Here is a 13,615-nt window from a genome sequence, read left to right on the forward strand (position 1 = left end):
CTGAGTGCAATTCAGTGTTCCACCAGCAGGTGCTGCAGCTTAACCCAGGCATGCTCAGAATTCCTTGAGTCTGAAGCTCCAGTTACAAACTATCTCTAAAAGGATACAATATGCCAAGCATGTCAAGAAAAATACAATGTAAAACCTGGAAGGACCACTGACAATCCTAAAGCCCAAGCACCTGTTTGAAACTCTCAGATCGCTAAAGACAGAAGGTAACCTGAACACAAGTGTCCACCTTGAAAGTCCCCCACCAAGGAAGTATGGGAAGAGGAGAGCACACAGGAAATTTGTTTCCCAGTTTTTGACAACAAAGAGAAAATGAGGATTAAAATAAGAATATAATACAGAGAAAACTACCTATGGAACTTATAATCACTAGAAGTCAGTAATTGTGCTGTTGGAATACAAATCCTGAAGATAGAGCACCACATAAGGCTCACAGAATATCAACACTTGTCCAGAGCCTCTCATGGACCAGGGTCACCGCCAGGACGCCCAGAAGGGAGTGGTGCTTGTACTGCCTCAATGAGCACTAACCATGGCAGCAGAATCTCAAATACAGTCAGAGAAGAAGAGTGAGAACAGGCACCAGCTCAGAGGAAGAGCCTGGCATGGCCCCAGGGTGAGATGCTAAGTGGAAACCACAACCGACAACTGCAGTCGGGGTTCTGGAATTTGGATCGCCCCCACTACCAATGTTTCCTCATATCCTCAGGAAAAAGTTAATAGCCACAATGCAAAAAGACACACACACACACAAATCCCACCTGATGGCAGACTGCTGAAATGAAAATGTTAAATATGAACTATATGTCCCCTCTCTCTCTGATAATGCACATGACCAACTAAACAGGAGAAATCTAACATCCTGGAAAGCACAGGGAAGATAACTAGTTTGCTACTAAGGTGGGCAAACAACAGGTTTATAAGGTCTACATCGTATTCACGTGATTTACCATTAAAGGCTTTCAGAAGTGATGAGAACATTCTAAAACTAGAAAAAGGGTTGGACTGAAAAGATGGCTTTCAACAAGATCACTTTTCCTTGAATCTGTTCCATTTCCTGAATCCTAATGCAAAACCCTCCTTGCCCACAGCTCCCACCCTCACTGCCCAGCAGTAAACCCCATTCTAGGCTGCGTAATCGGAATTGCTGGCTAAGAAGCATCCTACAAAAGCTAGGTATTTCCAGTCTGTGTTGAACCCTTCTGCTGCTTATTTTTGCCAATGTTAGCAATGGTCACATTTTCTTCTGAAAAAGAACCACAGCTGTCTGACCTCATTGACAGGTTAATACTGTGCTTCTCACACTGCACAGTGACACACCCTAAATTCTTAGAGGTGGGGTTGTTTTCCTACAGTGCTGATCTGGCTTAATGGTTAGTCATTTAACACGATTTTAAAATGACAGCAAACGTTAACATCTGTATAAATTTTCAGCATTTAAAAACATGAGTCTAAAACCCAACAACAGCAACATGAGACTTACAGGCAACCCTGGGCTTGCAGTGAGTCATTGTGGGCTTAGTCCCTATTCTTGGTCTCAAAGGCTGAAACACAACCTGGTGGAGCATTCCTCTGCAGAGCCCCGCCTGCAGGCACCATGCTGAGGGTTCCATACAGGTCTTTGCATTCTGGCTCAGCAACCTGAGAGTTGAGGCTGCAATTACCCTCCTTCACAGGAAGAGAAGGGAAGCACAAAGACCTGCCCTAAGTGGAACAGAGTTTACTGCTGGGCAGGCACTGGCAGGCCAGCTACAAAGCCCACCCTTCTCAGGCACTGTACTGCCCTAGGGAGAGTGGCTCCGTCCACTGAACACTCTGAGATTCTCAGAAAAAATTATTCCCACCACCCCAGGACTGAAGCCTGGTACTGTGCTGCGAGGTACTCTGATACACAACCTAACTTGGGATGACAATTCAATAGGTCTTAATATTTTTATCTTACAGATCAGGAAACAAACTCAGAGAAGTAAAGCAACTAATACAAAATCGTATCTGAATAGCAACTAAGATGGAGACCAGGATTTCAGCACAAGCTTGTCTTAATACAGAGCTTGTGTTCTCAGCACACGGCTAGCAGTCTCTTCCTGGGACAGATCACCAACTAACTCCTTCAGCTCCTGGACCACACTCAGATGATACTGCCCCCTTTGGGGACCACAGTTCTTTTCCTCCATCACTCAAATGCCCCTTCCTGGTGAGATGCCAGCTAACCTGAAGAAACCACACCATCCCACCACATACATTTCACTTTCACCAGGCAATGCCAAGGCTCATGGCTGGACTCCTTACTCCATCTGCATGGCTCTGTCGAGAGTAACTTAACCCTCACCTTTACTTTTCTCCAGTATTTTATTTCCCTGTGCTTATGTCCTCACTGTGCCAAACAACTCCAAACTCAGTCTTATGTTTGTAGGCTTTTAAGAGGAAGGGTTGTTTGCTAAAGCGCAACAAGAAGAAAAAGAAAAAAAGGGGGGGGGGGGAGAAAAAGCTCTAAAATACATTATTTTAACCACAGAAAGCAGCCAGAGCCAGGGAGGGGCCTGTGATTAGCAAACGGGAAGACTCTCACTTAACAAGTAAAGCAACTCTCAACAGCGTTGGTCTAACTCTCATTAGTTAGAAGGGAATGATGGTTATTTCAGAATTCATATGGGTACAGAGGCACTTTGTCATATAAATACAAAGGGAGGCATCTCAACCATAGTACTGACTGATGACATTTTAGGCTAGAGACTCCCTGTTGAGGAGGTTTTACCCTCTATGTCACAGGAAGTACAGCAGTGTTCCCAGAATAGATGCGAGTAGCACCCCCAACTCCAGTGTAATAACCAAAAATGTCTCCAAATATTGTCCAATGCCCAGAGAGCCAATAATGTGGAACAAAAGAACTAATTTATATGACCACAGACACATTTTGCTCTCTCCTTGGTTGGAGACTTTTGTCAGAAAAATATTCAGTCAGATTTCCAAATCATAATATTTTTTCCAAATCTTTATACTGGCTTAATTGTACAAAAAAAGATCAACATTTGATTATCTGGTATTCTGCATTTGTATATATCTTGTTGCACATTTATTGATTAAATTTTTTAATAAAAAAGAATTACTGCTTTAAAAAGGGAGATTCACTAAGGCTTTAAGAATGTACTCATCTTTTATTTTTATTCTTTTTAAATTATAAAAATCATTGTATTATATATTCACTACTATATAAGTTCTTACAAGGCATGTGAAAATGTTAACACTTTTAGAAATACTTCTGGAATGAGTTTTGTTTTTTTTTTTTTTTTAATTCTCTAACTCCTGAGATGCTAACCACAACACATTTACTCTGTAGAAAGCAGACTGATTCAGTCACCTTAGCATTACTAAGGAGGCAAGTTTCAAGGAGTTAAAGAGAACTAGCTCTTAAACAGACATGAAAGAGAACCTCGTCGTGACTCACAGCTATATATTGAAGCGAAGTTACACTACACAGTTAACAGTGAAACAGACACATGAGTGCAATGAAACATCCAAACCACACCCATGCCCAGGCAGCACTCAGAAGAACTGTCATCGAAAAAGCACATGATCATCTCCAAGGCAGAAAAGACCTTTAACAAAACCCAGCACTGGTTCACGTGAAAAAGTCTGGAGAAAGTTATGATAGAAGGAACTTACTCAACATTGTAAAAGCTGTCTATGACAAACCCAAAGCCAACATCACACTGAGCAGAGAAAGATTAAAAGCATTTCCTCTAAAGATAGGAACAAGACAAGGATGTCTACTCTCACCCTTCCTATTCAGTATACTACTTGAAACTCTAGCCAGAGCAATCAGGCAAGAGAAGGAAATTAAAGGGATACAAATAGGAAAAGAAATCAAATTATCTCTGTTTGCTGATGACAGATCCTATGTTTACAAGACCCCCCACCCCCCCAAAAAAACACCTCTACCAGAAGACTTCTATAGCTCATAAACAAATCCAGCAAAGTTGAAGGATGCAGATCAGCCAACAAAAATATCAATAGCTTTCCTATATACCAGTAATGAACCTGCTGAGAAAAAAGTACCTGGGAATAAATATAAGCAATAAGGTTAAAGAACTCTACAATGAAAATTATGGGACATTAAGTTAGAAATTGAAGACCCTAGAAGATCCATGTTCTTAGATTGGCAGAATTAATATTGTCAAAATGGCCATACTACCAAAGCCATCTACAGATTCATTGCAATTCTCATCAAATACTAATGACATTCCTCACAGAACTAGAAATATGCCCTAAATCTGATAATGGAAAAATGAAAGACTTAGAACAGCCAAAGTAATTCTGAATAATAAAAGCAATGTTGAAGGCATCACAATACTGATGTCAAATTATACTACAGAACTACAGTAACAGAAACAGCATAGTTCTGGCATTAAAACATCCAGACAACCAATGGAGGGGCTGGAGTGTGGCTTAGCGGCAGAGTGCTCGCCTGGCACGTGTGAGGCGCTGGGTTAGATCCTCAGCACCACATAAAAATAAACAAACAAAATAAAGGTATTGTGTCCAACTACAACTAAAAAAAAAAAAAAAAAAGACGACGACGACCAATGGAACAGAACGCAGAGACAAATCCTTGACAAGGTTATCAAATCCTTGACAAATTGAATTTTTTAATAAAAAAAATTGACAAAGTTGACAAAAAAATGCTGGAGAAAAATCAATCTTTTAAACAAATGGTACTGGGAAAACTGGATATTCATACATAGTAGAAGGAAACTAGATCCCTATCTCTTACCTTGCACAAAAATCAACTCAGAGTAGATAAAAGACCTAGAAATTAGACCAGAAATACTGCAAGTACTAGAAAAAAACATAGGGTTCACATTTCAATACATTGACACAGGCACTGACTTCCTTAATAAGACTCTTAAAACTCAAGAAATAAAACCAAGAATTAATAAGTGAGATGGCATCAAATTAAAAAGCTTCTGCCCAGCAAAAGAAATAGGAGTGTGAAGAGCAAGTCTACAGAATGGGAGAAAATCTTTACCAGTTACTTTTCCAACAGGGGATTAATATCCAGATTATATAAAGAACTCAAAAAACTTAACAGTAGAAATACAACCCAATCAATTAATGGGCAGATGACCTAAAAAGGCATTTCTCAAAAGAAATACAAATGGCCCAAAATGTATTTTTTAAAATGTTCAACATCCTTAGAATCAGGGAAATAAAAACCAAAACCACACTGAGATTTCATCTGATCCTAGTTAGAATGGCAATCATCAAAAATACAATAGCTGGGGCTGGGGTTGGGGCTCAGTTACAGATCACTTGCCTAGCATCTGTGAGGCACTGGGTTTGATCCTTAGCACCGCATACAAAAATAAATAAAATAAAGGCATGCTGTCCATCTACAACTACCAAAAAAAAAAAAAAAAATACAAGTAACTGCCAGACACAGTGGCGCACCCCTGTAATCCAAGCAGCTTGGGAGGCTAAGGCAGGATGATAACGAGGTCAAAGCAAAAGCGAGGCACTAAGCAACTCGGTGAGATCCTTTCTTTAAATAAAATACAAAATAGGGCTGCAGATGTGGCTCAGTGGCCTAGCACCCCTGAGTTCAATCCCCAATAAACCCCACCCCCCCCCACTCCCGGCGAAAAAAATACAAGTGACTAATTGCTGGTGAAGATGAAGGGGGAAAGGTATATGTATATATTGTTGGTATGAATGCAAATTAGTTCAATCACTTTGGAAATCAGTATGAACATTTCTCAAAAGACTAGGAATGGAATCACCATATGACCCAGTTATCCCACTTGGTATTTATCCAGAAGAACTATACACAGCATACTATAGTAATAAATGCACACCAATGTTTATAGCAGTGCAATTCACAATAGCCAAGTTATAGAACCAGTCCAGGTACCCACCAACAGACAAACAAGTAACGAAAATGTGGTACAAATACACAATATAGTTTTACTCCGCCTTAAGAAAGAATGAAATTATGTCATTTGCTTGGAAAAGGCTGGAACTGCAGAATAACATGCTAACTGACATAAATCAGACTCAGAAAGTCAAGGGTGAAACATTTTCTTTCATATGTGAAAGCTAGAGAGAGAAGGAGTGGGAGGTTAGAAACACATCTTAAGAAAACAGAAGGGAGACCAACAGAGTAAAAGAAGGGGATTCTAGAGGGAAAGAAGACAGGAGGGCCTGGGGAAGTACTGGGAAGTGAAATCTATCAAATTATGCTGTGTCCACATATGAAAACACCACAAGGAATCATATTATAATGTACATATTATAATGTACTAATTAAAATAAAAATAACAATAATAATAAAAGAGATCTGTAGAGTAGAGCAAGTGAACGGGGAAAGAAGGAAAGGAGGGAAAGCGGAGGGAAAGGAGAATGAGATTAATCAAATTATGGCATGTGCACGTACAAACATGGCATAACAAATGCCACTACTATATATAAATAATTCTATTGCACCAGTCAGATAATGACGTCACCATCACTGACAACTTACCATCATTTCTGAATTTCAGCCTGACTACAGAGCCAACGCCTCTTGGGAGGTGAGGATCCCAGCAATTGTCAAGTAATAAAGGCCCAGATTTAAGAAAAATAGTCGTGAAGAGAGTTAATTTGCAAGTCGTCATCCAACAATAGGAAATGACGAAGATTAAAATCTGCTAACATCAGTTTTTCTTTTAGTTCTCAAAACTACAAAATTGAGAACTAAGAATGAAAGTACAACCCTTTCAGGTCATAAAGAGCCATACCAAACTTTAGACTGCAGGATTATAGTGCATACTAAATGAAGAGGCCAAGGTTTGTTTGACCCCATCAATAGTTTTTAAATTAAGCACCCTTGGGGCTGGGGCTATAGTTCAGTGGTAGAGAACTTGCCAGCATGTGTGAAGCCCTGGGTTCCATCTCCAGAGCCACAAAAAAGTGATTTAATTAATTAGTAAAGCAAACCTGAAATAAAAGCTATCTACATACTGTATGACCATTCTCAATACTTCTTAAAGTTTAAAGTTTAGAAAAGCAAAGTGATTTGTACTTGAGGACAAAAAATCAACTTTAGACATATTTGAAATATTTGGTGGGGAGATACACAATGTACAGTAAACATGCTGTAAAGTTCAAACAGTGGAATGGAAAACAATACCACTGGAGCAATGAAATGAGAGTACCACTTCATGCACTGAAACACAGCAGGGACAGACCATCTAAAAAACAACCAAATCGGTCTGATGCAGCTTGTCAAACTCCAAGGGAACAGGGGCAAATGGTTCCCAGCCCCATGTGTCCTGGATCAGATACAGAAGCCCAGGAGCTGATCCCTGGGCACTACGAAGGGGAAAATGGCAGGGACCCCCCTCCCCAAGCTCTGTGGGGGACACTAGGGCACAGGCCTGAACCTGGAAATGCAAGATGAGGGTGGACAAACCAGCAAGACACAGAAAGGCATAATCAGATACAGCTCAAGTGTTTGCTGCCTCCTGCAGACCCTTTATGACACTTGAACTTAGAATCTATGATACTGTGATACACAGTACACATTGAAAAAACAAACAAATCATGTTATAATTTACTAAATTATCAATATTTTACTACTAACATATAGAGGAGAAACCCAAAAATGGATTCCTGTTTTCTTGGAAACTTTACACACAGAGCACCATTTTGTATCAGATATACTTTACAAGTCTTAAGATTTCATCATAATCTTTTGTTTTCAAAAAAGCTAAGTGATTTAGTAACTACTCAGGAACAACTGCTGCATAACCCTAGACAATGATGAAGTCAGATACATTCAAAACTGTACTGCAGTGAAATTTCTATAAAAATGGAAACAGTGAAATATACTTGAATATTTTTTAATTTGAAAAGCAAAGTGTTTTAAGTATCCTTAACAAGATGTCAGTGGGACATACATGCAAGTATCAAGTCCCCCTTTCCAGGCCACCCTGCTCACCTGGATGACTTTATAGAAATAGGCATACTGTCGAGCTGTGTTTTTATACTGGCTGAAGACATCATGGATAGCTTGTGTCGACTGAAGACACCGAACTTCCTCTTCTTCGAAGTAGAGGGGAGTGTCATATTCACTGGGGAGGGTCTGAATGTAGGGCTGCCAGAAAGAGTTGGGGCTGGCTCGCTCACACAGGAGGTGGAAGGCCAGAGCTATGTTTCCCATGGCTTGAAGAATCCGGTCTTGAGAATACAAGGGCCCTGAGTTAATCCAGAAGTGAGCAGTGTAAGTTCCACAGACTCTTTAAAAAGAATCATTCAAAACATACATGGAAATGATAGACAAAACTAAAAGATCTCATTGCATTTAAAGTCATGTGCATCACTCTTTGGATGTAGAATGGAAAACATTTCATGCGAATTTAAAGGACTATTTCTCCAGTTGAGAAAACAACCAAACATGGCTCTTTGTGTCAAAATAGAATTTCACATATTTTTGTCACTTGCACTTTGCCTTAAACAAACAGAAATTATTCTCACCCAATACCGAATTTTTAGCAGATTCAACAGTCATTAGTAATTTTCGGGGAACCCATAAAAATAACTCTTCTGCCTAAAAAAAAAAAAAAAAAAGAACAAAAAATAAATAAAAATAAAAATAGTAGACTCATCAAAACATGTTACAACCTTCAATCCAACTTTGTGATCAGAAATTGAATCACACATGAACTACAACTTAAGGTTGTGTATCAGCACTTCTTTTCTCAATATCAGATATATTTTACAATGTAAGCATTTATATCACAGTTAGATGAGTGGAGGCACAATTTAAAATTCTATTTCAAGTAGAAAAACTGAAAACTAAATATACTGTGTGACTATCTATACCAAGAAGGCAAATGATCAAAAAAGGAACTTTCAACTTTAATTTGAAGCAAATATAACATATGAAGTAGGGCACAAAGAGTGTTTATTTTATTCTCTGTTGCATATATATATTTTAAGTTGTAAAAAAAAAACCAAACAATTCCTGTCTCCAACAAAAATCATGTCTGCCACTATGAACTGTTCCCGCTGTAAAGGCACCCTCCTCTCCAGCTGTTCAGAGCAAAAGCACAAGCCCACCAGAAGACAGACTTTGCTTTACTAATATTTTCCCCAAAGGACTATCTTTTTCTGGCAAAATGGAATTTTTTCTTTTTGGCATATTCTCTCTCTGTATCTATACTGCTTAAAACATGCACACAGGTCCCTGGGCCAAGCTGGCATCTGATTGTGTACCTTCCAGCCTTCAGAACTGTGAGGAATAAGTGTCTGCCATTTAGCTTCCCATACCCAAAAGGATACAGGTACAACAGACCACAGCTGAGACATTCTGGGCAGCAACTACAGTAATAAGGCTTCCCACCTGACACACAAGAGCGTGTGACATCTGGCCTTAACTAATGTCTACTATCTGAATTATTTTATGTGTCTTGTCCCATACTATAGATGATAAGCACCATGAGGGAAGAAACTCTGGAATTTTTTTGGAAAATCTGGCTTAACAACAAAGAAAATACCATTCACATAGGAGATATTAAATTTATTGAGTACCTAATACACCAGTGTGAGGGTATGAGCATTTCAATGAAAGGTTAACTTCAGCTTGACCAAAACTCTTGCTGGAGGACTGAGAGGCCCAAACACATAACACCCATTTCCTCTAACCAAGTTTGGAACCAAGTGAGAGACAGAGAGAGAAAGACAGACAGACAAGAATACAAGAGATGGTCACCCAAAGGTATCACCTGCTGAGCCCCAGAAATAGACTGCCCCCATCTAGTCACAAGCAGCACCGTTCCCATAGCCCCTCAGTGTGCCTGCCCCTATGAAGCTGGTGGGGTGGAAAGGGCAGAGCAGAACAATGGGCAAGCAGCTCCCACTGAGGAAAAGGCCAAGCCCTGTTCCATCTCCCAAACAGGCAAACAGGCTGAGTCGGCTTTCTCTTCAGGAAAGGCCTAAGTGGCAGGCAGGGGAGGCCAGAAGTGCCAAGTTACTGCTGCTCCCTTCACATGCAAGGAAGGACCCAGCATGGAGAAGAAGCACTTCCCCTCTACAGAAGCCGAGTTCTCATCTCCTCTCCCTGTTGCCTCCGCTACGGTGTCTGAATAGTGGTACTTTCATCCATGCAGTTACCCAGAACGCCGATCAGCACCCTCAGCACTGCCCCTTCCACCAGCCCCACCTCTGATCTGTCACAAGTTCCTGTGTGCTCTTTTTTTCTTCACTTTTCTTCTTCAGTTAAATCTCAAATGCCATGGGGCATGCTATATGGTCTAACAGAGGCTTGGCCGTGTGAACTAACTTGTGGCTCCGCAGGAGGAAGTACTGGCAGTGCTTAAGCTCTTCTAGGCCTGCCCACAAGAGGGGGCAGGCTGCCTGTATGGCCACAAGGTCAAGGACAAGCCCCAGGCATCTACACCACATCCTGTACCCTCAACACACCATGGTTCAAATGCATTTGGACCCTCTAAGACCAATAGTTTATAAACTCACCTTGATGTCTCTTGTTGCTCTCAAACCAAAGCCCTCTTCTTTGAAGTTGACCATTTCAAAACCTTCGACAGAAGCCCCATTTTCAGAGGCCCATTTCATTAGATCAGGAAAGTAATCTTCTCTTTTTCCATCAAAAGTAACAGACAGACCTATATTGTCCATGTTTAGAAAACAAGAGATGCTTTAAGACACAAATCACTCACATGGCTTTCAGAAAGTAAAAGTAGAGCACAATTCACACCAGATCTGGTCCTAACTTCAATCTGGAAACCAAAATGAATAATACCCAGACAGTCCTAGAGCACACCTTAACAAGCTCCAGGAAAGGCAAATTAAAATCTCCATAGCCCATCAGTTGTAGAGGGACACGTCCTGGTACTAGGAACACGAGGTACAATTAGGTAACGTGATGGAGGGGAGAAAAGCTTCGCTGCCACTACCGATGGCTTGGCACAATGCTTTCCCCTCACAAGCCTAGCAGGCCTTCGCTCATATTCACACTGGCTATTTAAACAAAAACCAGCAGCTCACATGTGTGCCCTCGAGAAGGATGGGAATGCTCTACAGGCCTGAAGATCTAAGTTAGAGCACTACAGAAAAATCCAGATGAAGCAGACTCCAGGTATCAGTGTAAACAAAACTCAAAACATAATGTGTTTTTTAAAAAATCAAGGAAGTAGACACCATGTAGATAAATGTTTTAAATACCAATAACAACCATGTATGGCTGTATCTGAAGTTCCATGGGTTATACATGAGGAGGGAATATATACAATGGGATGGAGTTGAGGGGCTCTAGCTATAGCTATGTTTTATTACTTATAAAAAATACAAGGGGCTGGGGTTGTGGCTCAGCAGTACAGCGCTCGCCTAGCATGGGCAAGGCCCTAGGTTCAATCCTCAGCACCACATAAAAATACATAAGTAAAATAAAAATACTGTGTCCAACTACAACTAAAAATAAATATAAAAAAAAGTTACAAAGGATGGAAGGGAAGTGGACGAGCAGGTGGAAAGAAGGAGGAAAAAAAACAGAGAACTTAGTCAAAGCAACTGTTTTTTAGCACGTGCTCAATCTGGGCAGTAGATTCTTAACGCATCTGCTATTCTCTGGATTTTTCAGCATGCTTGAAATATTCCAAAAGAGGAAAAGTTATGCACAGGAAAAACCACTGTGTCCTGATAAACGTAGGGGGAGGAACAGGCACTTTATTAGTATTAGGAGCTGGGCAAAGAACAGGTGCCTGTGGCATCTCACCCCACGTAGGTGAGGTTGCCCAGCACACTGGTGTGCTGTGCCAGATGCACAGAAATACCACTAAGACTAATGACTTGACTTGAGGTGGGGATTATCTAGACAGGATTTTCTCTTCCCTCACTGAGACTAATGAGTGATCTCTCTTTAGTGTCAGCCATAGGAAGCAGTATTTTCTCAGAAGAGAAACTCAGGAAATACAAACATTATTTGGGTGCCTATTTGGTGAGAGAGGACTAGCACCATTCACTATTTAGTGCAAGTAAACACATTATAAAGGAACCTGTTCATCACTTCAGACCACTCCAGCTAAAGACTACATGTTTACAGATGTGTACAGCAGATCATTAGAACATCACTTAATACGGCACATATAAACAACCCTCTTCTGACTCCTTTCCGTGACAGTAAGAAATGGAATCTGAGAAGATCTGCCCAAGTCTTTTCCACTGCATGCTTACATTTTCTCTTTCTACTTTCTGCATGGTTCTGCATACCAATCTTCACTTTTTATGCTTTATAGAACAAAAACAATAGGTATAGTGAATAAGCTGACAACCTGACACTTGGCCCCACTACCCGCCTGGCTGAGAGTCAGTAAGATGGTTGCTAAAGCACAACACAAGTGAAGGGGCAGCTCAACCACTACTTGACTAACTCTCTTTCAGTTAATCAAAATGTGTTGGAGTTGATCGTAAACACATGATAAGACATTAGCCAATCAGCATATTCTCTGTGTGTTGTTATATATAGTATTATGCATAGTCCTGAAATTCAAAAGGAAACAGCATGAAAGCAAGATTTAAATACATATTTCATGTGATAAAAATATATAATATTTTTATATATAAAAGTAGAGTCATTTTAGCCCCCAATATAAAATATAAAAAATTACCCCCCGACCCCAAAGTTTCACATTTTCACCCTGTGCTCTCAGAAATGGGAACCATCTCCCAGGGCCCTCTCCTTCTGGGTTTCAAGGAGCCTTTCTACAGATGGGCACAGATGTCATGAGACCTATATTACTCTCAAAACCTTCTGACCCATGCCAAGTTTCCACAGGACATTATTAAAATATTATTATCGGGGCTAGGGTTGTGGCTCAGAGGTAGAGTGCTTGCCTCACATGTGTGAGGCACTGGGTTCAATTCTCAGCACCGCATATAAATAAATGAATAAAATAAAATATCCATTATTAAAAAAAATATATATATATATATATATATATATATATATATATATGATTCTCATTCTAGCAATTTACCTTTCTGCTTTTTCCGTATTTTCTCAACCAGAGATCGGATTTGTACATACTCTTCCCATTCCTTTCCTGGGCCAGGTGTAGGACTGCTGCATTCTGTAACACAAGAGTCACAGTGTAAAACATTCCTCTCCTTCAACTTAATCCACTAGACAGCAGAAGAAAAGGAAGAGGATTTGGATTTTGTCATTGTTTCGTGGTTAAAGGACAGAGTTACTACAGCCACAATAATAAATGTGTGCAATACAAAGCAGGAACACTTCTCAAAGCCTGTAAACTCTCTAAATCCCCAAAATGCCCCTCACTAAAATGTGCTCTGGTGCCCCCATGAGGGCCTAGCTCCCATCCAACCAGTTCTTGCTATTCTAATAACTTTCCTCAGAATATACTTGTAAACCAGTAAAATCTAAAAAAACTAAGCAAAAATGCAAAATATTTCCCCAGAACCCCTCTAGATGGTAAACAGAAGGTAATATTAAAAGTCAACATGTCTTCTAGTTAAGCCCCATGATGATGGCTCTTTCAGGAAATCAGTCAATTGGACATAAGGACACTACTAAACAAACACTGCACATGCCTGT

General features: G+C 40.2%; 1 protein-coding gene across 3 annotated transcripts in view; it reads right to left on the minus strand.

The window, feature by feature from the left end:
- Setd3 (SET domain containing 3, actin N3(tau)-histidine methyltransferase) overlaps positions 1 to 13,615 on the minus strand; it is a 76,521-nt gene that overhangs the window by 46,815 nt on the left and 16,091 nt on the right. For all 3 annotated transcript variants that reach the window (XM_046426279.2, XM_046426277.2, XM_046426278.2), the window contains 4 exons: positions 13,038 to 13,130; positions 10,519 to 10,667; positions 8,521 to 8,593; positions 7,985 to 8,241 (listed from right to left, as the gene is read on the minus strand). In XM_046426279.2, coding sequence (XP_046282235.1) covers positions 7,985 to 8,241; positions 8,521 to 8,593; positions 10,519 to 10,667; positions 13,038 to 13,130 — 572 coding nt within the window. The remainder of the gene's footprint in view (positions 1 to 7,984; positions 8,242 to 8,520; positions 8,594 to 10,518; positions 10,668 to 13,037; positions 13,131 to 13,615) is intronic.

This window comes from Marmota monax, unplaced genomic scaffold, assembly GCF_021218885.2.
Source record: "Marmota monax isolate L192 unplaced genomic scaffold, Marmota_monax_Labrador192_F-V1.1 WCK01_AAM20220418_F8-fsc00183, whole genome shotgun sequence".
Classification (NCBI taxonomy): Eukaryota; Metazoa; Chordata; class Mammalia; order Rodentia; family Sciuridae; genus Marmota; species Marmota monax.